This window comes from Onthophagus taurus, chromosome 7, assembly GCF_036711975.1.
Source record: "Onthophagus taurus isolate NC chromosome 7, IU_Otau_3.0, whole genome shotgun sequence".
Classification (NCBI taxonomy): domain Eukaryota; kingdom Metazoa; phylum Arthropoda; class Insecta; order Coleoptera; family Scarabaeidae; genus Onthophagus; species Onthophagus taurus.
The window spans coordinates 20122483-20147970 of record NC_091972.1 but is presented as its reverse complement, the minus strand read 5'-3'; the positions used below and the strand labels follow the sequence as shown (position 1 = coordinate 20147970).

General features: G+C 34.0%; 6 protein-coding genes across 13 annotated transcripts; 3 read left to right on the top strand and 3 right to left on the bottom strand.

The window, feature by feature from the left end:
• Positions 1 to 1786: 1786 nt before the first annotated feature.
• LOC111428699 (protein TsetseEP-like) lies at positions 1787 to 3030 on the top strand. 4 transcript variants are annotated; one of them, XM_071197629.1, is made up of 4 exons: positions 1787 to 1880; positions 1945 to 2304; positions 2371 to 2694; positions 2794 to 3030. In XM_071197629.1, the coding sequence occupies exons 1-4, from the start codon at positions 1874 to 1876 to the stop codon at positions 2946 to 2948; spliced, it is 846 nt and encodes a 281-aa protein (XP_071053730.1). In that variant the 5' UTR covers positions 1787 to 1873; the 3' UTR covers positions 2949 to 3030. The 4 variants fall into 4 exon arrangements, with proteins under 4 accessions (XP_071053730.1, XP_071053729.1, XP_071053728.1 ...); XM_071197628.1 differs by having other exon boundaries at positions 1788 to 1880; positions 1945 to 2280; positions 2371 to 3030; XM_071197627.1 differs by having other exon boundaries at positions 1788 to 1880; positions 1945 to 2280; positions 2359 to 3030.
• Positions 3031 to 3811: 781 nt separating this feature from the next.
• Positions 3812 to 4871, bottom strand: LOC111428692 (protein TsetseEP-like). The gene is made up of 2 exons (XM_071197248.1): positions 4772 to 4871; positions 3812 to 4422 (listed from the first exon to the last, which is right to left on the bottom strand). The coding sequence occupies exons 1-2, from the start codon at positions 4869 to 4871 to the stop codon at positions 3812 to 3814; spliced, it is 711 nt and encodes a 236-aa protein (XP_071053349.1).
• A 6233-nt stretch (positions 4872 to 11104) lies between these two features.
• On the top strand, positions 11105 to 12119 carry LOC111428691 (protein TsetseEP-like). Of its 3 annotated transcripts, none has more exons than XM_071197631.1 (3): positions 11105 to 11198; positions 11263 to 11604; positions 11710 to 12119. In XM_071197631.1, exons 1-3 carry the CDS (start codon positions 11192 to 11194, stop codon positions 12048 to 12050), a joined length of 690 nt encoding a protein of 229 aa, XP_071053732.1. In that variant the 5' UTR covers positions 11105 to 11191; the 3' UTR covers positions 12051 to 12119. The 3 variants fall into 3 exon arrangements, with proteins under 3 accessions (XP_071053732.1, XP_071053731.1, XP_022920108.2); XM_071197630.1 differs by having other exon boundaries at positions 11263 to 11727; positions 11815 to 12118; XM_023064340.2 differs by having other exon boundaries at positions 11263 to 12118.
• A 6557-nt stretch (positions 12120 to 18676) lies between these two features.
• Positions 18677 to 20027, top strand: LOC111428700 (protein TsetseEP-like). Of its 3 annotated transcripts, none has more exons than XM_071197625.1 (3): positions 18677 to 18775; positions 18840 to 19181; positions 19401 to 20027. In XM_071197625.1, exons 1-3 carry the CDS (start codon positions 18769 to 18771, stop codon positions 19943 to 19945), a joined length of 894 nt encoding a protein of 297 aa, XP_071053726.1. In that variant the 5' UTR covers positions 18677 to 18768; the 3' UTR covers positions 19946 to 20027. The 3 variants fall into 3 exon arrangements, with proteins under 3 accessions (XP_071053726.1, XP_071053725.1, XP_022920118.2); XM_071197624.1 differs by having other exon boundaries at positions 18840 to 19418; positions 19506 to 20027; XM_023064350.2 differs by having other exon boundaries at positions 18840 to 20027.
• A 631-nt stretch (positions 20028 to 20658) lies between these two features.
• LOC111428688 (cell surface glycoprotein 1-like) lies at positions 20659 to 23796 on the bottom strand. Its single transcript, XM_023064338.2, has 2 exons — positions 23422 to 23796; positions 20659 to 23362 (listed from the first exon to the last, which is right to left on the bottom strand). Exons 1-2 carry the CDS (start codon positions 23426 to 23428, stop codon positions 20736 to 20738), a joined length of 2634 nt encoding a protein of 877 aa, XP_022920106.2. The 5' UTR covers positions 23429 to 23796; the 3' UTR covers positions 20659 to 20735.
• A 78-nt stretch (positions 23797 to 23874) lies between these two features.
• Positions 23875 to 24868, bottom strand: LOC111428694 (protein obstructor-E-like). The gene is made up of 2 exons (XM_023064344.2): positions 24771 to 24868; positions 23875 to 24717 (listed from the first exon to the last, which is right to left on the bottom strand). Exons 1-2 carry the CDS (start codon positions 24850 to 24852, stop codon positions 23951 to 23953), a joined length of 849 nt encoding a protein of 282 aa, XP_022920112.2. The 5' UTR covers positions 24853 to 24868; the 3' UTR covers positions 23875 to 23950.
• Between the last annotated feature and the right edge of the window lie 620 nt (positions 24869 to 25488).

Sequence of the window (25488 nt, the reverse complement as noted above, 5' to 3'; positions counted from 1 at the left end):
ATTGCTTGCAGAAGACTTGATATTACTTATAAAGGATCAGATATTGCTTGCAGAAGACTAGATACTGTTGACAGAAGCCTACGTATTGCTTACAGAAGTCTGGATACTGCTTGTAATAGACTAGATACTTTTTCCAGAAAACTAAATATTGTTTAGATAAGACTAGATTCTGAAAATAGAAGATTAAATATTTCCAACCACGAACTACACCTTCTATTACTTTTAGAGCTATAGCTTTTTTTTTATTGTTTGGAATTTTAGATTCACGTTCTGATTCCGGGTCTGGTTAAAGTTCACGCAACAAGAAAGGCGATTGTTGCTAGATTCATTGCAAGTATTTTCTAACTAATTCTGCGTAGAAGGAACTTCGATAAAATTTAAAACTCATTTAAAAATAATTACAATAACAAACATCTATTATGAGTATTATGGTTAAATATTATCTTTATCTAAGCTTATCTAAAGTGTTAAAATCAGAGCTATTAATTTCAAGTTGTATTGATTTATTAAGTATGTATTAATAGTTATTAATCACGATTATTGTTCGAATTGCTATAACAACGCAACCAACTTTTTAAATTTGAGTGGGCACCTCAACGAATGGTAATTAAAAATGATAGTGGCATCGACCAAAATTCTTATGTTTGTGAAATATATAAAATATATAATAATATATAATATAATATATATATATATATGTATATATATATATATATATATAGTATGCTTGAGTTTTATGGTATCAGAGACCAACTAAATTTAATAAGATCTTATTTGATGGACAGACACAGTATGTTGAGTACAGCGGTAAAAGTTTATTCAACATAAAAATCAAACAAGGTGTCCTTCCGGGGTCTGTTCTGGGACTTCTTCTATTTATTATATATACTAATGATATGCCATGCAATATTGACGCAGAAACATATCTCCATGCAGATGATACCTCCATAATACTGAAAGATAGTGTAAAGTCTAATTTTAAGGCTAAATCGGAACTAGCTACATATATTATCCTGCCAAGAATGGTGTAAAGAAAAGTTATTGAAACTTAATTATGATAACATATGCTGTTGGAAATCATTCGATATAAAAAAGAATCTGTAGGTGTGAAATCTACACCACAATCTGCACAAATCTACATCTGGATTGCGGGTTGATGTGGGATGTGTAGTTGAGGTATCTTGGGTCTATGCTGACTTTCGCAGTTTTTGCAATAAGAATTCTAAAGTAGGTGGCCACTCACCATGCGGCTAGGTTGTGATATTTCGCTTCGTTTCACTAGGTGGCATCTTATAATTGAAAATTTCATTTCTGATGTTCCTCAAGTATATTAATATTTGTTGTTGATAAAGCCCAACAGTATACATTGGTCAAAAATAAAATTTATGATTAATGATGAGAACTCAATTACGAATTCAGGTCTTGAATCTTAATACCACCACGAGCGTTATTCGCATGTCCGTTCTGTTTATCTGTTTATTTATAAAAAAATAAGGAGTCACAGATAAAAAGGGTTAGTAATGTTAAGATTTTTAAATTGTTGAGGGCTGGCTGACGTTTCAACAACGTCAATGTTTATTGTTCCTCAATACATCCACTTGTAAATTGTGTGAATAGCAGTAATTGTCATCTAAGTCACTATCATTTCTTAATAATCGTTTATTTATAGGAGAAATAGCCACTTGAGACAACATTAATGAATATTTTCTAAAAAAATTTAAACAATTAACGAAATAATCGATTAACTAATAAATTAATACTACTTTAATTTTTTAGATTAACTTTGATAATTCGATTGTATAAATACACAGTTTCATAAGAAAATCATTATAGGTGTTTTGGTTTAACGCCAGATATAACAACTAAGCTAAATATGAAAGGTAAGTGAGTTCTATTTTGTAAATCTTTTAAAATCAATTAACGTTTTTATTATTTTTATTCAAGTTGTGCTCTTTTCGTGCGCGGTTATTTTGGCTGCGATCAACTTGGTTCATGCAGAACCAGTTGGAAAATGCTCATCCACAATGAACCCGGAAACAGTCGATTTTCTCGTCGATTCCAGTGACTGCACAGTTTTTTACAAATGTGATTGGGGAAACCCAGTAAAATACGATTGTCCCGATGGATTGCATTTCAACAAAGAATTGAACGTTTGCGATTGGCCAAATCAAGCTGGATGTGAAGGAGGTAACAACGGAGGAGGCGGTGACAGTAGCGAAGTAGGTTCAAGCTCTAGTTCAAGCGAAGAATCTGTAGAAATTCCTGAACCAGAACCAGAACCTGAACCAGAACCAGAACCTGAACCTGAACCAGAACCAGAACCAGAACCAGAACCAGAACCAGAACCAGAACCAGAACCAGAACCAGAACCAGAACCAGAACCGGAACCTGAACCTGAAGTTCCAAGCGAAGAAAGCAAGAGCTCCGAAAGCAATTCCCAAGAGTTATCTGAAGAACAACCAGAACCTGAACCAGAGCCAGAACCAGAACCCGAACCCGAACCTGAAGTACCAAGCGAAGAAAGCAAAAGCTCTGAAAGCATTTCCCAAGAATCTGAAGAGAAACCAGAACCTGAACCAGAACCCGAACCTGAACCCGAACCCGAACCTGAAGTTCCAAGCGAAGAAAGCAAAAGCGAAGAAAGCATTTCCCAAGAATCTGAAGAGAAACCAGAACCTGAACCAGAACCCGAACCTGAACCCGAACCCGAACCTGAAGTTCCAAGCGAAGAAAGCAAAAGCGAAGAAAGCAAATCCCAAGAATCTGAAGAGAAACCAGAACCTGAACCAGAACCAGAACCCGAACCTGAAGTTCCAAGCGAAGAAAGCAAAAGCGAAGAAAGTGGAAGCTCTGGAAACTCCGATGAAGCTAAACCAAATAAATCAAGTGAAGAAGATTCCGGTTCTGATGAAACTTTCCGTTTCTTACCAAAATTCTTACAATTCTAGTAACTTCTTAAATACAAATATATTGTCAATAATAAAACAAGTAATGAGAAAATCAAAAATAAAGTGTATTTGATGCATTAAATTATAACTGTTTTATTAATTAACTACATCTAACTTTCTCATATTTCTGTAATTCATTGGTATGTAATAGCCCTTTTTGCAAATTTGTATCCATCCAAATTATTTCGGTATTTTTGTATATCCTTTTTAGCTGTTAACATTTTACTAAGAATCTTAAGCCAATAGAACACAGACCAGATAAAAAGTTCGATTTCTTTATCCTACTTCTGTTTCAGTCTTCTATTTGGCATAAATGTACTGAAAACCCAGTGAGTATTGAAAGAATCAAAATTTTTGTATGGTTTGGCTCCTTATTCAACGATAATGGTCTTCTTTACTGACAAAAACACTGCAAAAAGATTTAGAACACAAAAGATACATGAATCATTGAAATGTCAGTAACCTAATCTACAAATTTAAAGTAGTTGTCAATTCACATCTTTAACTCATTATGACAAGTTGTGGTATACTTCTATGTAGCTAGTTTTGAAGACTACACTTCCAAAAGTATGGGTATTATTAATTTGCTTTGTAAGTATTCATTGGATTGTTTTCTAATATCAGATATTTTTACAACTATTTAAGCTAAATTAATAAAGTATTAAAACAATTGAAAATTTTCAGGGATATGGTAATCAGAATTTTGCATGACTGCAAAATAAAAGCCAACTGTTCTGACTTTAATAAATATTGGATTGTGGTTAATAAATAAAATAGTTATACGAATTAACGATTCAAATTAGCTTTATTTTTCATTTTGTTTTACTTGCTATGTTATTGACATTAAATTTGTGTTTAAAGAGTCAACGAAATCGTAAGAATTTGGGTAAGAAACGGAAGTTTTCATCAGAGCTGGAGTTGGAATTTTCTTCACTTGATTTGCTTAATTTAGATTCATCGGAACTTTCAGAACTTCCACTTTCGAAACTGTTGCTTTCTTCGCTAGATTTTTCAGATTCGGGTTTTGGTTTTTCTTCTGATGATTCCTGGGAACTGCTTTCAGAACTTTTACTTTCTTCGCTGGGACTTTCAGGTTCTGGCTCAGGTTTTGGTTTTTCTGCAGATGATTCCTGAGGATTGCTTTCAGAACTCTTACTTTCTTCGCTGGGGGTTTCCGGTTCCGGTTCTGGCTCAGGTTCAGGTTTTGGTTTTTCTTCAGATAATTCTTGAGAACTGCTTTCAGAGCTCTTACTTTCTTCGCTAGGGGTTTCCGGTTCTGGTTCTGGCTCAGGTTCAGGTTTTGGTTTTTCTTCAGATGATTCCTGAGAACTGCTTTCAGAGCTCTTACTTTCTTCGCTGGGTCTTTCGTGTTTGGGTTCTGGTTCCGGCTCAGGTTCTGGTTTTTCTTCAGATGATTCTTGGGAATTGCTTTCCGAACTCTTACTTTCTTCGCTGGGGTTTTCAGGTTCTGGTTCTGGCTTAATTTTTCATGTATTATCTACTCTAGAAGTCTGTCAGCGGTTTTTTGAATCACCCTGTATATGTTGTGCATCGCTGATAATCTGTTGTCTTTCAAAGAATTATTTATTAAACACGTCCACTAGACTAGGCTTCAAATAATCAGTTACCCCCCTAATAGATGAAGTAGTCATACCAAAAATGTCTTCACTAGTTTTTGATTTTAGATTTTTTAGTATGTTACTAACTTCATTTTGGTTTATTGGCTCGAAATAACATGAGTTAACGAAATCGCCTTTCATGCTCGCCAGGTGGCCGATTGACACCATAGAGGAAGTTGACATTCTTGAAAATAATTAGTTCACCTCTTGTGTGTAGTGTTCGCTGAAATCCTTCGCCTTTAATTTCGATCCTATTTCTTTCTGCTCGTTTCGTGGCTTTCTTTGTGCATCGATTACTTCCCATATCTTTTTTTGTTTATTAACTGATTTTTAAATAGTTGTCGCATTTTGTTTTCTCCTTTCTCCTCTTATTGCTTTTATATATTCTTCCTTACACCTCTTATATGTATTATAATCATTGGGAAAGAGACCCGATTATATATTCATTCCTAAAGAATCTAATTTTCGTTTCATTTCTAATAGTCTAGGTGTTGTTCTAAAATGTAGATACTTATTTATTCTATTTGTTTTTTTATTGTAGGAAATGATTCATCGATCAGTCGCTGAATCTTATCATGAAAGCTATTATAGGCATCCTCTGCGTTAACGAATCAAGAACTCCTTCAATCAATGGTTTTAATATCCTCCGTAGAGTATTTAACTTTCTGCTCACTATAATTTCGCAGTTTATTTATTGTAGATCTACTAGATTTTTCCTGATTCTGCTTTTTTACTAACATTATTTGTCCGAAATGATCAGACATATGCAGATTTACGGTCGTACAGATACGGTTATTTGTGCCCTCGTTCGTAAATATGTATATTGCCAATGCATGTGCTATAAACAATTACTAAACGTTGCTCAACAAGTAGGTATTAATTTAATTAATACTTAGAAGTTGTTCAAAATGCCGCCCATTTTCTCTTCTACAAGCATTAATGCGCTGTATAAAAGATCTTGAGGTATCTCTTAACACGTGCATCTTATTTTCTCTAAAGTCGTAAATTATATGGCAGAACAATTGCATATTTTATTACTTACATCTTTTTAAATCTCATAAAGTACCAAGTTGTATTAAAATCTGGTATATCGGAGCAAAATTATTTTACATTATAAAATATTAATCAAATAATAAAAGGAAGAATAAAAAAACTGATAAAATAGACAGAATATAATATTAAGTACAATAACACATATTTTATTACACATTATTCTTTAAATTCTAAATATCAAGAAAACTACTAAAGTTAGATATATGACATACTTATCATTAATTAAAGGTAACTTGATGGGCAATTCAACCAGCACCCAATATAGAGAGTGTTCCATTTAAAAAACCTAAGAAAAAGCCATATGAACATGTTGTATAGCGTATTTAATATCTTTGGTTACTATCATTTATCTACTGGCTTTGACTTTTAGTTATTACATTGTAGTGTAGTAATTAATTATAAATAATATATTAATTTAATTGTTAAGTAGGTTAAGTATTCTTTTGTGCGCTATTGCAAATTCTTCGTAATCGATCATAATGTAACGTAATCACTTTTCGTTATTAAAAAGCGGTCATGATTGCGAAGGATGAGTAGTAGCAATCAATACATTAATGTAATCATATTTTAATAAACATTTATTCTTACATCATGTTTCAATCAAAAAAGATCCTGAACCATCGCATGGCGATCCTGCCAGTCGAGTGAAGCAGCGGATTTATTTGTTAATTATTAATTAGAAGACGTACAAAGAAAATGGGAAAAGGATATAATTATTGCACAAGCGGGCAATAGTGGCGGAGTTAGCAACGATACATCGAAGTACCACCTGACAGAAGTTATTGGCATCATGGCTGTGGGATTCTGCATTGTTTTCATCTTGTGGTGTGCATGTGTAAGAAGTAGAAAAGCATTACGTGTACAAGTAAGAAGAGAAGTGGCCAAAAGTTTTGAAGAGTTGCGTCGTAACGAGTCAGCAGTGTAACAATTTAGTGCTCTGTGGAATGTGTGGGATGTTAACAGATTTCAATTATATTTTGGAACAGGTAGATAGATTTAAAACCAATTTGTTGAAAGATAATCAGAGTAGAAGGTTAAATTTAGAATTAACAATTAAGAAAAGTAGGGAATTAGATAAGTTAGAAGAAAACTTTAACGAATTAGAATCAAAATTTAATTTAATAGGAAGTAAGAATTCAGATATAATTTTAGAATGTGTAGAAAAAATTAGAGAAAATATAGATAATTGTAGAGTAACGTTATTAGAAAGAAAAGAATCAGTTAAGTTAGATAATACAGTAAAAATGACATAAAAATTTGGTAAAAATTTGATCTTAAAACAGCGGCTTCACTGCTACCTGTTATGACAAATTCTGAAAGCGTAACTATGCAATTAATTGATGGAATTGACCTATATTCACAAATGCTGGATGAAGCTGGTCAAAGGTTATTGATTCAATATATTTTAAAAACACGGCTCTCCGTTAGTGCAAAATTGCGATTGGATAACACATACAATTCTATAAATGATTTGGTTAAAGATATGAAACATCATCTACTGTCACAAAAATCTGCTGCAACGCTCTCTGTTGAATTACATAGTATCAAACAGAATAGTAAATCAATTAATGATTATGGAAAACAAGTTGAAGAACTAATGGTAAATTTAACAATTGCGCAATCAAACGATGATGCAAATGCATCAAGTGTACTTCGTAAAGTAAATGAAAAAACAGCAATTGCTACATTTGCCAATGGTTTACGTAGTTCGGAACTAAGAACCATTATAAAGGCTAGGAATTATGAAACACTTAAAGACGCAATTGCAGGCGCAAAAGATAAATAAAAATCTTTTGAAACACCAAATGTATTCCATTATCAACAAAATTTTAATTCATCGTCTAATTCACGAAATCAAAATATTCGCGGAAATTATAGATACAATCGTAATAATCATTTTAATAGAGGTTTTAGAGGTAATTTTCGGAACAGTAAAAATGTGCAACAGTCAGCTAAGAGCAATTGTTTTAGACAAAATAAGTATCAATTTACAAATAATAACACGCATAACGGATTGCGAAATCGTGGCGCACCTAACTATCGTAATCAGCAAGGTAGAATTCGGGGCAATACGTATTTTCATAACAATAATAATAATCAATCTAGAGCTTACGTAGCAAATACTTTGCCACATGAAATCGAAAATAACACACAACAAAATTTAAATACGTTTTTTCGTGAACAATGAATCAAATAGTCATTATTTATAAATTTTTAGTTTAAATGGAGTTAATACGATAACATTAAATTATAATGAATTTGACTTGAAATTTTTAATAGATACAGGAGCATCAGTAAGTGTTGTATTTCCAGATAAATTAAAAAATGAAAACATAGATAACCGTAATAAAATTAAGATAAATGGTATAGGAGGGTATACAACGTCAATTGGTTCAGCGAATTTGGATTTAATGGTTCAAAATTTTAAATTATGTCATAATTTCTTAATTGTAAATAAATTTGACAGTAATTTTGATGGAATTTTAGGCTCAGATTTCCTTATGAAATTTGGTGTTACGATAAATTATGAAAACCTTTCGATGTCATTTTGGATAAATGATCAATTGTTAACGGTATCATTAGCTTCGTCTGTCGATAACATGACCACCATACCACCCAGGTGTGAAATAATAAAATTTTTCGATTGTAATTATGAAGGAGACTGTGTAGTTCTTTCCGAAAACGTATGCGAAGGTGTTTATGTTGCCGGATGCATTGTAAGACCAGATAAAAGTAAGATTCCAATAAAATTGCTAAATGTAAACGAAGGAGATGTTGAGATTAAAAACTTTCGACCCGTTGTACGCTCTCTTAATCATTTTAATATTTGTCAATTTGAAGAAAATAAATTTTCAATAGAACGTGTAGATAAAGTCTTAAATTTAATTAATATAGAAAGTTTAAATAGTGAAGAAAAAGTATCAATAGAAAAAATTTGTGCCAAATATGCAGATATTTTTCATTTAGATAATGATACTTTGACCGTTAGTAATTTAATGTCTCAGGCAATAACTTTAAATAGTAATGCTCAGCTCGTTTATCAAAAACCCTATAGATTACCGCACGCTCAAAAATCCGAAATTCAAAAACAAATCAATAAAATGTTAAACGATAAAATAATAGAGGAAGCTACATCTCCGTGGTCTTCCCCAGTTTTAATAGTTCCAAAGAAAATTGACAATTTAGGAAATAAAAAATGGCGCGTTGTTATTGATTATCGACAAGTCAATAAACAAATTCAAGACGACAAATTTCCTTTGCCCAATATTCATGACATATTAGATTCGCTGTCTGGTGCGATTTATTTCACGCATCTAGATTTAGCGCAAGGTTACTACCAAATAGAATTAGATTCAAAAAGTCGACCAATAACTGCATTTTCTACTGATAAAGGACAATATCAGATGAGAAGATTGCCCATGGGGTTAAAAATAAGTTCCAGTGCGTTTTCTCGAATCATGACAATTGCTATGTCGGGGTTATGTTCAGAATCTTGCTTTGTCTATTTAGATGATTTAATAATTTTTGGTAATAATTTGGAAACTCACAATAAAAATTTAATAAGAGTGTTTGAAAGATTGAGACAGGTAAATCTGAAATTAAACCCGATAAAATGTGAATTTTTGAAAAAAGACTTACTTTATTTAGGACATTTAATTACGGCAGAAGGCGTACTGCCAGATCCTGATAAAATTAAAATTGTAGAAAATTACCCGGTACCAAAGAATCAAGATGAAGTAAAGCGATTTGTAGCATTTACTAATTATTATAGGCGATAAAAAAAAATTTTAGAAGAAATTTTTTTTATTTTCACCCCCAGAGGTGTAGTGTAGTAATTAATTATAAATAATAAATTAATTTAATTGTTAAGTAGGTTAAGTATTCTTTTGTGCGCTATTGCAAATTCTTCGTAATCGATCATAATGTAACGTAATCACTTTTCGTTATTAAAAAAGCAGTCATGATTGCGAAGGATGAGTAGTAGCAATCAATACATTAATGTAATCATATTTTAATAAACATTTATTCTTACATCATGTTTCAATCAAAAAAGATCCTGAACCATCGCAACATAGTTTCAAGGCAAAACTGGAAAAAAAGTCGTTTTTAAAAAGATCCTGCAATGGACACATTTTGGAAAAACAATTTAATATCTCAGGAACTATGAATGCTATGAATTAGTAACATACACGGTTGTATAAACAAATTTGATGATATTCATAATAATATATGATAAAATGTATAGGGTGTTCCATTTAAAAAAATCTCCATACTCTCCGTTACGTTTAAATGAAACATCCTGTATAAGTGAAAATAATTTTACGTAATAAAATGTGGTGAGCCAAACAACTTTTGTATAAAACATTTTTTTCTTTCTCAAACGGTTTAGCAACTATCGTCCGCCGGGATACTGATAACTCGCCCTGTATAGTATGCTTGAGTTTTACGGTATCAGAGGCCAACAACTAAATTTAATAAGATCTTATTTGATGGACAGACACAGTATGTTGAGTACAGCGGTAAAAGTTCATTCAACATAAAAATCAAACAAACTGTCCTTCCTGGGTCTGCACTGGGACTTCTTCTATTTATTATATATACTAATGATATGCCATGCAATATTGACGCAGAAACATATCTCCATGCAGATGATACCTCCATAATACTGAAAGATAGTGTAAAGTCTAATTTTAAGGCTAAATCGGAACTAGTTATATTATCCTGCCAAGAATGGTGTAAAGAAAACTTATTGAAACTTAATTATGATAACATATACTGTTGGAAACCACTCGATATACAAAAGAATCTGTAGGTGTGAAATTTCTGGGATTGCATGTGGATTGCAGGTTGATGTGGGAAGTGCAGTTGAGGTATCTTGGGTCTATGCTGACTTTCGCAATTTTTGCAATAAGAATTCTAAAGTAGATGGCCACTCATCATGCGGCTAGGTTGTGATATTTAGCTTCGTTTCACTAGGTGGCATCCTATCATTGAAAATTTCATTTCTGGTGTTCCTCAAGTATTTTAATATTATTTGTTGTTGATAAAGCCAGACAGTATACATTGGTCAAAAATAAAATTTATGATTAATGATGAGAACTCAATTGCGAATTCAGGTCTTGAATCTTAGTACCACCACGAACGTTATTCGCATGTTCGTGGTAATATCTCTTTATTTATAAAAATATAAGGAGTCACAGATAAAAAGGCTGAGTAATGTTAAGATTTTTAAATTGTTGAGGGCTGGCTGACGTTTCAACAACGTCAATGTTTATTGTTCCTCAATACATCCACTTGTAAAGTGTGTAAATAGCAGTAATTGTCATCTAAGCCACTATCATTTCTTAATAATCTTTTATTTATAGGAGAAATAGCCACTTGAGGCAAGATTAATGAATATTTTCTAAAAAAATTTAAACAATTAACGCAAATAATCGATTAGCTAATAAATTAATACTACTTTAATTTTTTAGATTAACTTTGATAATTCGACTGTATAAATACACAGTTTCATAAGAAAATCATTATAGCTGTTTTGGTTTAACGCCAGATATAACAACTAAGCTAAATATGAAAGGTAAGCGAGTTCTATTTTGTAAATCTTTTAAAATCAATTAACGTTTTTATTATTTTTATTCAAGTTGTGCTCTTATCGTGCGCGGTTATTTTGGCTGCGATCAACTTGGTTCATGCAGAACCAGTTGGAAAATGCCCATCCACAATGAACCCGGAAACAGTCGATTTTCTCGTCGATTCCAGTGACTGCACAGTTTTTTACAAATGTGATTGGGGAAACCCAGTAAAATACGATTGTCCCGATGGATTGCATTTCAACAAAGAATTGAACGTGTGCGATTGGCCAAATCAAGCTGGATGTGAAGGAGGTAACAACGGAGGAGGCGGTGACAGTAGCGAAGTAGGTTCAAGCTCTAGTTCAAGCGAAGAATCTGTAGAAATTCCTGAACCAGAACCTGAACCAGAACCTGAACCAGAACCAGAACCGGAACCCGAACCTGAAGTACCAAGCGAAGAAAGCAAAAGCGAAGAAAGCATTTCCCAAGAATCTGAAGAGAAACCAGAACCTGAACCAGAACCAGAACCCGAACCTGAAGTTCCAAGCGAAGAAAGCAAAAGCGAAGAAAGCATTTCCCAAGAATCTGAAGAGAAACCAGAACCAGAACCAGAACCAGAACCCGAACCTGAAGTTCCAAGCGAAGAAAGCAAAAGCGAAGAAAGCATATCCCAAGAATCTGAAGAGAAACCAGAACCTGAACCAGAACCCGAACCTGAAGTTCCAAGCGAAGAAAGCAAAAGTTCCGAAAGTGGAAGCTCTGGAAACTCCGATGAAGCTAAACCAAATAAATCAAGTGAAGAAGATTCCGGTTCTGATGAAACTTTCCGTTTCTTACCAAAATTCTTACAATCCTAGTAAGTTCTCAAATACAAATATATTGTCAATAATAAAACAAGTAATGAGAAAATCAAAAATAAAGTTTATTTGATGTATTAAATTATAACTGTTTTATTAATTAACTCCATCTAACTTTCTCATATTTCTGTAATTCATTGGTATGTAATAGCCCTTTTTGCAAATTTGTATCCATCCAAATTATTTCGGTATCTTCGTATATCCTTTTTAGCTTTTAACATTTTACTAAGAATCTTAACTCAATAGAACGCAGACCAGATAAAAAGTTCGATTTCTTTATCCTACTTCTGTTTCAGTCTTCTATTTGGCATAAACGTACTGAAAACCCAGTGACTATTTAAAGGATCAAAATTTTTATATGGTTTGGCTTCTTATTCAACGATAACGGTCTTTTTTACTGACTTTTCGTCATTAATAATGTGTTGTTTATAAAAAACTGATTTCACTTAATAAAATTGTAATATTGCAAAAAGATTTAGAACACAAAAGATACAAGAATAATTGAAATGTCAGTAACCTAATCTACAAATTTAAAGTCGTTGTCAATTCACAGCTTTAACTCATTATGACAACTTGTGGTATACTTCTATGTAGCTAGTTTTGAAGACTACGCTTCCAAAAGTATGGGTATTATTAAAATGCTTTGTAAGTTTTCGTTGGCTTGTTTTCTAATATCAGATATTTTTACAACTATTTAAGCTAAATTAATTACGTATTAAAACAATTAAACATTTTCAGGGATATGGTAATCAGAATTTTGCATGACAGTAAAATAAAAGCCAACTGTTCTGGCTTTAATAAATATTGGATTGTGGTTAATAAATAAAATAGTTATACGAATTAACGAGTCAAATTAGCTTTATTTTTCGTTGTGTTTTACTTGCTATGTTATTGACATTAAATTTGTGTTTAAAGAGTCAACGAAGTCGTAAGAATTTGGGTAAGAAACGGAAGCTTTCATCAGAGCTGGAGTTGGAATTTTCTTCACTTGATTTGCTTGATTTCGATCAGTGGTTCCCAAACTTATTATGGCTACGCACCCCTTCTTGAGCCAAAACGTGATCGTGGACCCCCTAGTCAGTGCCGTGCTACTAAAACTGTTTTTACCGGAATGTAAAAAGGGAGCTGGCTAGAAAATTGATGACCTGTCACTGACTTGTGACGTAAAATAATAGTATATTAAAAAACAAGTTTCGTAAGACACGTTTGAAGAGCATGAATTCAAATTGAAAAACGAGTGGCGAAGCCACGAGTTTTTTAATGAATGAGTGCTTTAAGTCTTATGAAACGTGTTTTTTATGCTATTTTTTGTAATTCGCGTTTTTATCCCTTTTTTTTAACAAAAATAAAATAAATTTTGACAATGTAGGGAAATAGGTATGCAGCAGTTGGTGACACCGTAACACTTGAAAATAGAAATTTGAATTGACAATTAGAAACTGTCAAAACACAAAATGTATTCACCTGAAAAAAATGTTTCATGTACACCTCCCAAAATAAGAGAAATTGCTCAGTGTTCAATGTCTTCATCATTGTGGACCTTGTATTCGATGCTAAGAACGTGTTTAAACATCCATAGACAAAAATTGTCACATTGACAACTAGAAAAATTAATGACCCAATGTCACCAACTTGAACTGGTTCCATAAAATGTTACTAAAATCTCATTACAGCATCGGATGCTGTAAAGAGTCTCATTACAGCACCCGTTTGAGTACTGTTATAGCTTCCATTACCGTAGCGAATTACAAAAATACATATAAAAACATTTTGATATTTAAAACAACATTAAAAAAACATATTCCTGTTTTAAAGATAACATTTTTTAATGTGATGGGTGAGCCTGATGAGTTGTGATCAAATTGTTTATGTTTGGCTCTATATTTGTAAGCAATAACCGCAAGTCACCACGAACACTAACATCAAGTCGGTTTCTTTTTTTTCGTAATCAGGCACTCATAACCGCACTAAATCTACGTTCCATTAACTACGAAGACGAAAAAGCTATTAAAAACTTTTCCGCAGTGTCCTATACTTCGGGATATAAAGTTGGTATCTGTTTTTGTAACCGACATTTTTCATATCCGTCAACAAACATTGGTTTTAATTCTTCGTTTGTACTTAGCTCGATAAGTTGCTAATGAATAAACACAGAGCTAGTTGATTTGTATGTAAAAGTGTCCAACACCCAATCGGTAATAACCAAATGAAGAATGTCTTCAAATCTTTTTTTGAAATCTAAGTGAAGTGCCTCCAAGTGCTGACAATATACAAGCAAATCAACATCACGATTTTGTAACTAAAAAGGTTTTGGAAATTAAGAGAATTCTCCTCTTCCCAACCTTTCTTTATAAAAAAAAAGTTTTTTTACGAATGCAGATATTACACTTTTTGTTTTTATTTAATTCAACCGATCGCCTTGCAGCTTCAAATTGATTTCGTTACATTTGGTAAACATATCATTTCTTGAATGAAATAAATTAAGTCGCAGATCATTGTCTTCAGTTTCAAAGAATTCTAAAACGTAATCAAAAAGTGAGTAAAATCTATTCAAACATGCACTTCTAGACAACCAACGTACTTCTGTGTTCAGTAGCAAACGATTGTAACCTTCATCATTCTCCAGGCAAAGTTGAGCAAATAATCTCGCATTCTTTTTGATTTTATTAACTGCTCTAATCATATAATTCAGTGAGCGATGTAAGATTTTTTGCTACTAAATGTTGTCGATGAATGACACAATGAACTGTTAATATATTCGGTACTGCTTGTTTTAAATATGCCAGAAAACCTGGATGGCGTCCTACCATTGCCGGAGGGCCATCAGTAGCAACGCAGATGATATTACACAAAGGAATACTTTTTGCTTCAAAAAAATATTTAATTCCATAAATATAATTTCATCTTTTGTATCAGTTTCCAAACATTTCACAAATCATAATTCTTGAAATATTTTTTTATCCTTTACAAATCTTACATACGCTATACTATCTTACAAATTTAGTTCTTAATACACTTCACAGACTTACATATACTACAACAACTGACTACTGTTCTTACTTTTTGCGGACCCCCCAACGCTAGCTACGAACCCCCGAATTAATTTTATTTTGCTACGGACCCCCTGAGAACTTACAGGGACCCCAAGGGGTCCGTAGGAACCACTTTGGGAACCACTGATTTAGATTCATCGGAACTTCCAGAACTTATACTTTCGGAACTGTTGGTTCCTTCGCTAGATTTTTAAGATTCGGGTTTTGGTTTTTCTTCTGATGATTCCTGGGAACTGCTTTCAGAACTTTTACTTTCTTGGCTGGGTATTTCAGGTTCGGGTTCTGGTTCCGGCTCAGGTTTTGGCGTTTCTTCAGATGATTCTTGGAATTGCTTTCAGAGCTCATTCTTTCTTCGCTGGCTCTTTCGGGTTCCGGTTCCGGTTCAGGCTCAGGTTCTGGTTTTTCTTCAGATGATTCTTGGGAATTGCTTTCCGAACTCTTACTTTCTTCGCTGGGGTTTTCAAGTTCTGGTTCTGGCTTAATTTTTCATGTATTATCTACTCTAGAAGTCTGTCAGCGGTTTTTTGAATCACCCTGTATATGTTGTGCATCGCTGATAATCTGTTGTCTTTCAAAGAATGTTGTTAACCTAGCTTTCATAATTTGCTCTAAAATCTTGGAGAATACCGGCAATATCGCTATTGGACGATATTGCACACATGAGTTACCATCCCCTTTCTTAAGCAGCGTTGTAATTTTCACGACTTTAAGTTTCACTAGACTAGGCTTCAAATAATCAGTTACCTCCCTAATAGATGAAGTAGTCATACCAAAAATGTTATCACTAGTTTTTGATTTTAGATTTTTTAGTATGTTACTAACTTCATTTTGGTTTGTTGGCTCGAAATAACATGAATTAACGAAATCGCCTTTCATGCTCGCCAGGTGGTCAATTGACACCATAGAGGAAGTTGACATTCTTGACAATAATTAGTTCACCTCTTGTGTATAGTGTTCGCTGAAATCCTTCGCCTTTAATTTCGATCCTATTTCTTTCTGCTCGTTCCGCGGCTTTCTTTGTGCATCGATTAATTCCCATATCTTTTTTTGTTTATTAACTGATTTTTCAATAGTTGTCGCATTTTGTGTTCTCCTTTCTTCTCTTATTGCTTTTATATATTCTTCCTTACACCTCTTATATGTATCATAATCATTGGGAAAGAGACCCGATTATATATTCATTCCTAAAGAATCTAATTTTCGTTTCATTTCTAATAGTCTAGGTGTTGTTCTAAAATGTAGATACATATTTATTCTATTTGTTTTCTTTATTGCAGGAAATGATTCATCGACCAGTCGCTGAATCTTATCATGAAAGCTATTATAGGCATCATCTGCGTTAACGAATCAAGAACTCCTTCAATCAATGGTTTTAATATCCTCCGTAGAGTATTTAACTTTCTGCTCACTATAATTTCGCAGTTTATTTATTGTAGATCTACTAGATTTTTCCTGATTCGGCTTTTTTACTAACATTATTTGTCCGAAATGATCAGACATATGCAGATTTACGGTCGTACAGATACGGTTATTTGTGCCCTCGTTCGTAAATATGTATATTGCCAATGCATGTGCTATAAACAATTACTAAACGTTGCTCAACAAGTATTTATTAATTTAATTAATACTTAGAAGTTGTTCAAAATGCCGCCCATTTTCTCTTCTACAAGCATTAATGCGCTGTATAAAAGATCTTGAGGTATCTCTTAACATGTGCATCTTATTTTCTCTAAAGTCGTAAATTATATGGCAGAACAATTGCATATTTTATTACTTACATCTTTTTAAATCTCATAAAGTACCATGTTGCATTAAAATCTGGTATATCGGAGCAAAATTATTTTACATTATAAAATATTAATCAAATAATAAAAGGAAGAACAAAAATACTGATAAAATAGACAGAATATAATATTAAGTACAATAACGCATATTTTATTACACATTATTCTTTAAATTCTAAATATCAGGGAAACTACTAAAGTTATATATATGACATACATATCATTTATTAAAGGTAACTTGATGGGCAATTCAACCAGCACACAATATAGAGAGTGTCCCATTTAAAAAATCTAAGAAAAAGCCATATGAACATGTTGTATAGCGTATTTAATATCTTTGGTTACTATCATTTATCTACTGGCTTTGACTTTTAGTTATTACATAGTTTCAAGGCAAAACTGGAAAAAAAGTCGTTTTTAAAAAGATCCTGCAATGGACACATTTTGGAAAAACAATTTAATATCTCAGGAACTATGAATGCTATGAATTAGTAACATACACGGTTGTATAAACAAATTTGATGATATTCATAATAATATATGATAAAATGTATAGGGTGTTCCATTTAAAAAAATCTCCATACTCTCCGTTACGTTTAAATGAAACATCCTGTATAAGTGAAAATAATTTTACGTAATAAAATGTGGTGAGCCAAACAACTTTTGTATAAAACATTTTTTTCTTTCTCAAACGGTTTAGCAACTATCGTCCGCCGGGATACTGATAACTCGCCCTGTATAGTATGCTTGAGTTTTACGGTATCAGAGGCCAACAACTAAATTTAATAAGATCTTATTTGATGGACAGACACAGTATGTTGAGTACAGCGGTAAAAGTTCATTCAACATAAAAATCAAACAAGGTGTCCTTCCGGGGTCTGCTCTGGGACTTCTTCTATTTATTATATATACTAATGATATGCCATGCAATATTGACGCAGGAACATATCTCCATGCAGATGATACCTCCATAATACTGAAAGATAGTGTAAAGTCTAATTTTAAGGCTAAATCGGAACTAGTTATATTATCCTGCCAAGAATGGTGTAAAGAAAACTTATTGAAACTTAATTATGATAACATATACTGTTGGAAACCACTTGATATAAAAAAGAATCTGTAGGTGTGAAATTTCTGGGATTGCATGTGGATTGCAGGTTGATGTGGGAAGTGTAGTTGAGGTATCTTGGGTCTATGCTGACTTTCGCAATTTTTGCAATAAGAATTCTAAAGTAGATGGCCACTCATTATGCGGCTAGGTTGTGATATTTAGCTTCGTTTCACTAGGTGGCATCTTATCATTGAAAATTTCATTTCTGGTGTTCCTCAAGTATTTTAATATTGTTTGTTGTTGATAAAGCCAGACAGTATACATTGGTCAAAAATAAAATTTATGATTAATGATGAGAACTCAATTGCGAATTCAGGTCTTGAATCTTAGTACCACCACGAACGTTATTCACATGTTCGTGGTAATATCTCTTTATTTATAAAAAAATAAGGAGTCACAGATAAAAAGGCTGAGTAATGTTAAGATTTTTAAATTGTTAAGGGCTGGCTGACGTTTCAACAACGTCAGTGTTTATTGTTCCTCAATACATCCACTTGTAAAGTGTGTAAATAGCAGTAATTGTCATCTAAGCCACTATCATTTCTTAATAACCGTTTATTTATAGGAGAAATAGCCACTTGAGGCAAGATTAATGAATATTTTCTAAAAAAATTTAAACAATTAACGCAAATAATCGATTAGCTAATAAATTAATACTACTTTAATTTTTTAGATTAACTTTGATAATTCGACTGTATAAATACACAGTTTCATAAGAAAATCATTATAGCTGTTTTGGTTTAACGCCAGATATAACAACTAAGCTAAATATGAAAGGTAAGCGAGTTCTATTTTGTAAATCTTTTAAAATCAATTAACGTTTTTATTATTTTTATTCAAGTTGTGCTCTTATCGTGCGCGGTTATTTTGGCTGCGATCAACTTGGTTCATGCAGAACCAGTTGGAAAATGCCCATCCACAATGAACCCGGAAACAGTCGATTTTCTCGTCGATTCCAGTGACTGCACAGTTTTTTACAAATGTGATTGGGGAAACCCAGTAAAATACGATTGTCCCGATGGATTGCATTTCAACAAAGAATTGAACGTTTGCGATTGGCCAAATCAAGCTGGATGTGAAGGAGGTAACAACGGAGGAGGCGGTGACAGTAGCGAAGTAGGTTCAAGCTCTAGTTCAAGCGAAGAATCTGTAGAAATTCCTGAACCAGAACCTGAACCAGAACCTGAACCAGAACCAGAACCAGAACCGGAACCCGAACCTGAAGTTCCAAGCGAAGAAAGCAAGAGCTCCGAAAGCAATTCTCAAGAATTATCTGAAGAAAAACCAGAACCTGAACCAGAGCCAGAACCAGAACCCGAACCCGAACCTGAAGTACCAAGCGAAGAAAGCAAAAGCGAAGAAAGCATTTCCCAAGAATCTGAAGAGAAACCAGAACCTGAACCAGAACCAGAACCCGAACCTGAAGTTCCAAGCGAAGAAAGCAAAAGCGAAGAAAGCATATCCCAAGAATCTGAAGAGAAACCAGAACCTGAACCAGAACCAGAACCCGAACCTGAAGTTCCAAGCGAAGAAAGCAAAAGCGAAGAAAGCATATCCCAAGAATCTGAAGAGAAACCAGAACCTGAACCAGAACCAGAACCCGAACCTGAAGTTCCAAGCGAAGAAAGCAAAAGCGAAGAAAGCATATCCCAAGAATCTGAAGAGAAACCAGAACCTGAACCAGAACCAGAACCCGAACCTGAAGTTCCAAGCGAAGAAAGCAAAAGCGAAGAAAGCATATCCCAAGAATCTGAAGAGAAACCAGAACCTGAACCAGAACCTGAACCAGAACCAGAACCCGAACCTGAAGTTCCAAGCGAAGAAAGCAAAAGCGAAGAAAGTGGAAGCTCTGGAAACTCCGATGAAGCTAAACCAAATAAATCAAGTGAAGAAGATTCCGGTTCTGATGAAACTTTCCGTTTCTTACCAAAATTCTTACAATCCTAGTAACTTCTTAAATACAAATATATTGTCAATAATAAAACAAGTAATGAGAAAATCAAAAATAAAGTTTATTTGATGCATTAAATTATAACTTTCTCATATTTCTGTAATTCATTGGTATGTAATAGCCCTTTTTGCAAATTTGTATCCATCCAAATTATTTCGATATTTTTGAAAATCCTTTTTAGCTGTTAACATTTTACTAAGAATCTTAAGCCAATAGAACACAGACCAGATAAAAAGTTCGATTTCGTTATCCTACTTCTGTTTCAGTCTTCTATTTGGCATAAACGTAGTGAAAACCCAGTGAGTATTTAAAGGATCAAAATTTTTATATGGTTTGGCTCCTTATTCAACGAAAATGGTCTTTTTTACTGGCAAAAACACTGCAAAAAGATTTAGAACACAGTAACCTAATCTACAAATTTAAAGTCGTCGTCAATTCACAGCTTTAACTCATTATGACAAGTTGTGGTATACTTCTATGTAGCTAGTTTTGAAGACTACACTTCCAAAACTATGGGTATCATTAAAATGCTTTGTAAGTTTTCGTTGGCTTGTTTTCTAATATCAGATATTTACAACTATTTAAGCTAAATTAATAAAGTATTAAAACAGTTAAAAATTTTCAGGGATATGGTAATCAGAATTTGCCAGAACTGTTCTGGTTTTAATAAATATTGGATTGTGGTTAATAAATAAAATCGTTATACGAATTAACGAGTCAAATTAGCTTTATTTTTCATTGTGTTTTACTTGCTATATTATTGACATTAAATTTGTGCTTAAAGAGTCAAAGAAATCGTAAGAATTTGGGTAAGAAACGGAAGCTTTCATCAGAGCTGGAGTTGGAATTTTCTTCACTTGATTTGCTTGATTTAGATTCATCGGAACTTCCAGAACTTCCACTTTCGGAACTGTTGCTTTCTTCGCTAGATTTTTCAGATTCGGGTTTTGGTTTTTCTTCAGATGATTCCTGAGAACTGCTTTCAGAGCTCTTACTTTCTTCGCTGGGTCTTTCAGGTTCGGGTTCGGGTTCCGGCTCAGGTTCTGGTTTCTCTTCAGATGATTCTTGAGAACTGCTTTCAGAACTCTTACTTTCTTCGCTGGGGGTTTCAGGTTCTGGTTCTGGCTCAGGTTCAGGTTTTGGTTTTTCTTCAGATGATTCCTGAGAACTGCTTTCAGAACTCTTACTTTCTTCGCTGGGGGTTTCAGGTTCTGGTTCTGGCTCAGGTTTTGGTTTTTCTTCAGATGATTCTTGGGAATTGCTTTCCGAACTCTTACTTTCTTCGCTGGGGTTTTCAGGTTCTGGTTCTGGCTCAGGTTCAGGTTTTGGTTTTTCTTCAGATGATTCCTGAGAACTGCTTTCAGAGCTCTTACTTTCTTCGCTGGGTCTTTCAGGTTCGGGTTCTGGTTCTGGCTCAGGTTCTGGTTTTTCTTCAGATGATTCCTGAGAACTGCTTTCAGAACTCTTACTTTCTTCGCTGGGGTTTTCAGGTTCTGGTTCTGGCTCAGGTTCAGGTTTTGGTTTCTCTTCAGATGATTCCTGAGAACTACTTTCAGAGCTCTTACTTTCTTCGCTGGGTCTTTCAGGTTCAGGTTCTGGTTCTGGCTCATGTTCTGGTTTTTCTTCAGATGATTCTTGGGAATTGCTTTCAGAGCTCTTGCTTTCTTCGCTGGGTAATTCAGGTTCGGGTTCTGGTTCCGGCTCTGGTTCAGGTTTTGGTGTTTCTGCAGATGATTCTTCGGAATTGCTTTCAGAGCTTTTGCTTTCTTCGCTGGGTCTTTCAGGTTCGGGTTCTGGTTCTGGTTCAGGTTTTGGTGTTTCTGCAGATGATTCTTGGGAATTGCTTTCAGAGCTCTTACTTTCTTCGCTGGATTTTTCAGGTTCGGGTTCTGGTTCTGGCTCAGGTTCTGGTTTTTCTTCAGATGATTCTTGGGAATTGCTTTCAGAACTCTTACTTTCTTCGCTGGGATTTTCAGGTTCGGGTTCTGGTTCCGGCTCTGGTTCAGGTTTTGGTGTTTCTGCAGATGATTCTTCGGAATTGCTTTCAGAGCTTTTGCTTTCTTCGCTGGGTCTTTCAGGTTCGGGTTCTGGTTCTGGTTCAGGTTTTGGTGTTTCTGTAGATGATTCTTGGGAATTGCTTTCAGAGCTCTTACTTTCTTCGCTGGGATTTTCAGGTTCAGGTTCTGGTTCCGGCTCTGGTTCAGGTTTTGGTGTTTCTACAGATGATTCTTCGGAATTGCTTTCAGAGCTTTTGCTTTCTTCGCTAGGTCTTTCCGGTTCGGGTTCTGGTTCTGGCTCAGGTTCTGGTTTTTCTTCAGATGATTCTTGGGAATTGCTTTCAGAACTCTTACTTTCTTCGCTGGGATTTTCAGGTTCGGGTTCTGGTTCCGGCTCTGGCTCAGGTTTTGGTGTTTCTGCAGATGATTCTTCGGAATTGCTTTCAGAGCTTTTGCTTTCTTCGCTAGGTCTTTCAGGTTCGGGTTCTGGTTCTGGCTCAGGTTCTGGTTTTTCTTCAGATGATTCTTGGGAATTGCTTTCAGAACTCTTACTTTCTTCGCTGGGATTTTCAGGTTCGGGTTCTGGTTCCGGCTCTGGTTCAGGTTTTGGTGTTTCTGCAGATGATTCCTGGGAATTGCTTTCAGAGCTCTTACTTTCTTCGCTGGGATTTTCAGGTTCGGGTTCTGGTTCCGGTTCTGGTTCAGGTTTTGGTGTTTCTGCAGATGATTCTTGGGAATTGCTTTCAGAGCTCTTACTTTCTTCGCTGGGATTTTCAGGTTCAGGTTCTGGTTCCGGCTCTGGTTCAGGTTTTGGTGTTTCTGTAGATGATTCTTCGGAATTGCTTTCAGAGCTTTTGCTTTCTTCGCTGGGTCTTTCCGGTTCGGGTTCTGGTTCTGGCTCAGGTTCTGGTTTTTCTTCAGATAATTCTTGGGAATTGCTTTCAGAACTCTTACTTTCCTCGCTGGGATTTTCAGGTTCGGGTTCTGGTTCCGGCTCTGGTTCAGGTTTTGGTGTTTCTGCAGATGATTCTTCGGAATTGCTTTCAGAGCTTTTGCTTTCTTCGCTTGGAACTTCTGGTTCTGGTTCAGGTTCAGGTCCTGGAGTTTCTACGGATTCTTCACTTGAACTAGAGTTTGAACCTCCTCCAACATCTTCGTTGCTTCCTCCGTTATTACCTCCTTCACATCCAGCTTGATGTGGCCAATCACAAATGTTCAAATCTTTGTTGAAATGTAATCCACCGGGACAATAGAATATTATCGGTGTTCCCCAAGAACATTTGTAAAAAATCTTGCAGTCATTGGAATCGACAAGAAAGTAAACTGCTTTCTGGTTCTTTCCGGGACATTTTCCAACTGGTTCAGCACGAACCATGTGTAACGCAGCCAAAATTACCACGCACGTTAAGAGCACAACTTGAACCAAATAAAAGAAAATATCAATCGGTATTAAAAAATGTAGAAAATACACTTACCTTTCATATTTAGCTTGGATCTACCTGGTATCTAGCGTTAATCCAAGACACTTACGGCGATTTTCTCCCGAAACTATTAATTTATATAGTCGAATATTCTTTATCAAAGTTGATTATATTAATTTATTTATTAATCTATAAACTGCGTTTATTGTATTATTACTGCGGTACAAATGGTTATTAAGAAATGATAGTGGCATAGGTCACAGTGTGTTTTTTAAAATGTACAAGTACAATATAAAACCTATTCTCTGAACTTTAATTTAACGTTTCAAATAATATTATTTATGGTCTAATTGTAACATTACTATCTTATCATAAAAATAAAATTTGATTTATTAAAAAGTAAATTCTATGAACAATGACCGACTGCTTTGTTGCATATAAAGTTTAAATATTTTTAAGAAATTCAAAAATTTATTGGGGTATTAAAGTGCATTAAAAGATAAGGGGTATAATTGAGCCACAAATATTTATGAGCATGACTCATTTATTACTTAGTTTTCTTTATTATAACATTTCATACAACTTATTTACATCGAGCATTTTCTGGTTCAACACAAACATTATCGTCGAGACTGAAATGGAGTCCACTTGGACAACTCATGTCATAGGCTTTACCCCAATCGCAAACGCAATATTTTTCACATGTTTCCGGATGGGCGAAGAAAACCGGGAATTTGCCGTTTACTTCTTGACATGGTTCATCTGAACACACTCCGTCATTGATTTCTGGAGAGTCAGGTTCCCCACTTCCACTATCAATAGAATCATCATTTTCACATTTAGCATTTTCTGGCCAATCACAAACTTGCAATTCTTTGTTAAAATGAAGCCCAGGTGGACACGATTTATCGTAAGCTATTCCTCTATCGCATTTACAGAATTTATCACAATCTTCTGGGTGAGAGAAAATTTCGGGAAATTCACCGTTTTCTGCTGGACATTGATCATTAGGGCATTTATTTTCTGATGGTTCTGTTTCATTCGATTCTACTTCATTAGATTCTATTTCATTACTTAAATCTTCTTCTGTATTATTTTCATTATCATTTCCATTACATCCAGCAATTTCAGGCCAATCACAACCACCTGTTTCTTTGTTGAAATGTAAACCTTCATTGCATCGGTATTGTACAGGTTCTCCCCAATTGCATTTATAGAATACGGAGCAATCTTCTGAGTCTACAAGAAAGTCTACTTCTTTTGAGTCCATATCCGAAGAACAAGTTCCTACGGGATCGGCGAAACTTGAACTCAAGAATACCATGAGTATGGAGAAAATAAAAACGGTCGCTGAAAGATGTATTAGAATTAAAATTTAATTTTTATTTTTCTTTAATACTTACATTTCATGTTTATGAATGTTTGAATGAACATTGCATGAAGACGGGAGAACATTTGTAGATGCTGGTTTATATACTGCCTCATTATACATTTTTATTTAGCAACAATGGTAATCATTTTTCTTATAAAAAATTAGATTAACGTAAGTTGTGGTCTTTATTACGTATGCAAATTGTTTAATAGATGTTATAATCTATTGTTTCTTATCAAATGCATTGTTATGTTAGTCCTAACATATAAAACTATATTTTCTTAAAACATCTTTGTAAGAATGGAAAGTTATAACATGTGTTGAAGTAAGAAAATTTATTAATTCCTAGAATTAGTTATCTAAGATTAATTTTAATTGATCATGTTATACGCAATTCAAATTTATTATCAATCTATTATATTACTATTTAGATAAATAAGGATTCTAAATTAGAAGTTGTTATCGCAATGATAAGTTTTTCAACAATGTTTAATAGCTTATATTAAATTTATTATCTATTAGTGCTACATATAAAAAAATGTACCTACTTGTTGAGCTACTGCGCAGATTTTACCTTCATTTAAAATGTATTATGCATTCATAGCCTTAATAAGTAAGCATTTTCTTTGTTGTCAAGAATTTTTTTTTGACTAAGCAATTTAGAACATGAATGTGGAATTCATATATTTGTTGACCTTCCTTTATACAGGGTGATTCTCAACCACGCATAAACTTGGGTATTTACTCCT

What these genes read in the sequence shown, in the direction of transcription:
- LOC111428699 (XM_071197626.1), top strand. An exon ending in ACCAGAACCAGAACCTGAAC is followed by an intron (nt 2,305 to 2,370) that starts CTGAACCAGAAC and finishes CAGAACCAGAAC; the next exon opens with CAGAACCAGAACCGGAACCT.
- LOC111428692 (XM_071197248.1), bottom strand. Translation starts at nt 4,871, where the DNA reads ATGGGAAGTAATCGATGCACAAAGAAAGCCACGAAACGAGCAGAAAGA. An exon ending in GCGAACACTACACACAAGAG is followed by an intron (nt 4,423 to 4,771) that starts GTGAACTAATTA and finishes AAATTAAGCCAG; the next exon opens with AACCAGAACCTGAAAACCCC.
- LOC111428694 (XM_023064344.2), bottom strand. Translation starts at nt 24,852, where the DNA reads ATGAGGCAGTATATAAACCAGCATCTACAAATGTTCTCCCGTCTTCAT. An exon ending in AACATTCATAAACATGAAAT is followed by an intron (nt 24,718 to 24,770) that starts GTAAGTATTAAA and finishes TACATCTTTCAG; the next exon opens with CGACCGTTTTTATTTTCTCC.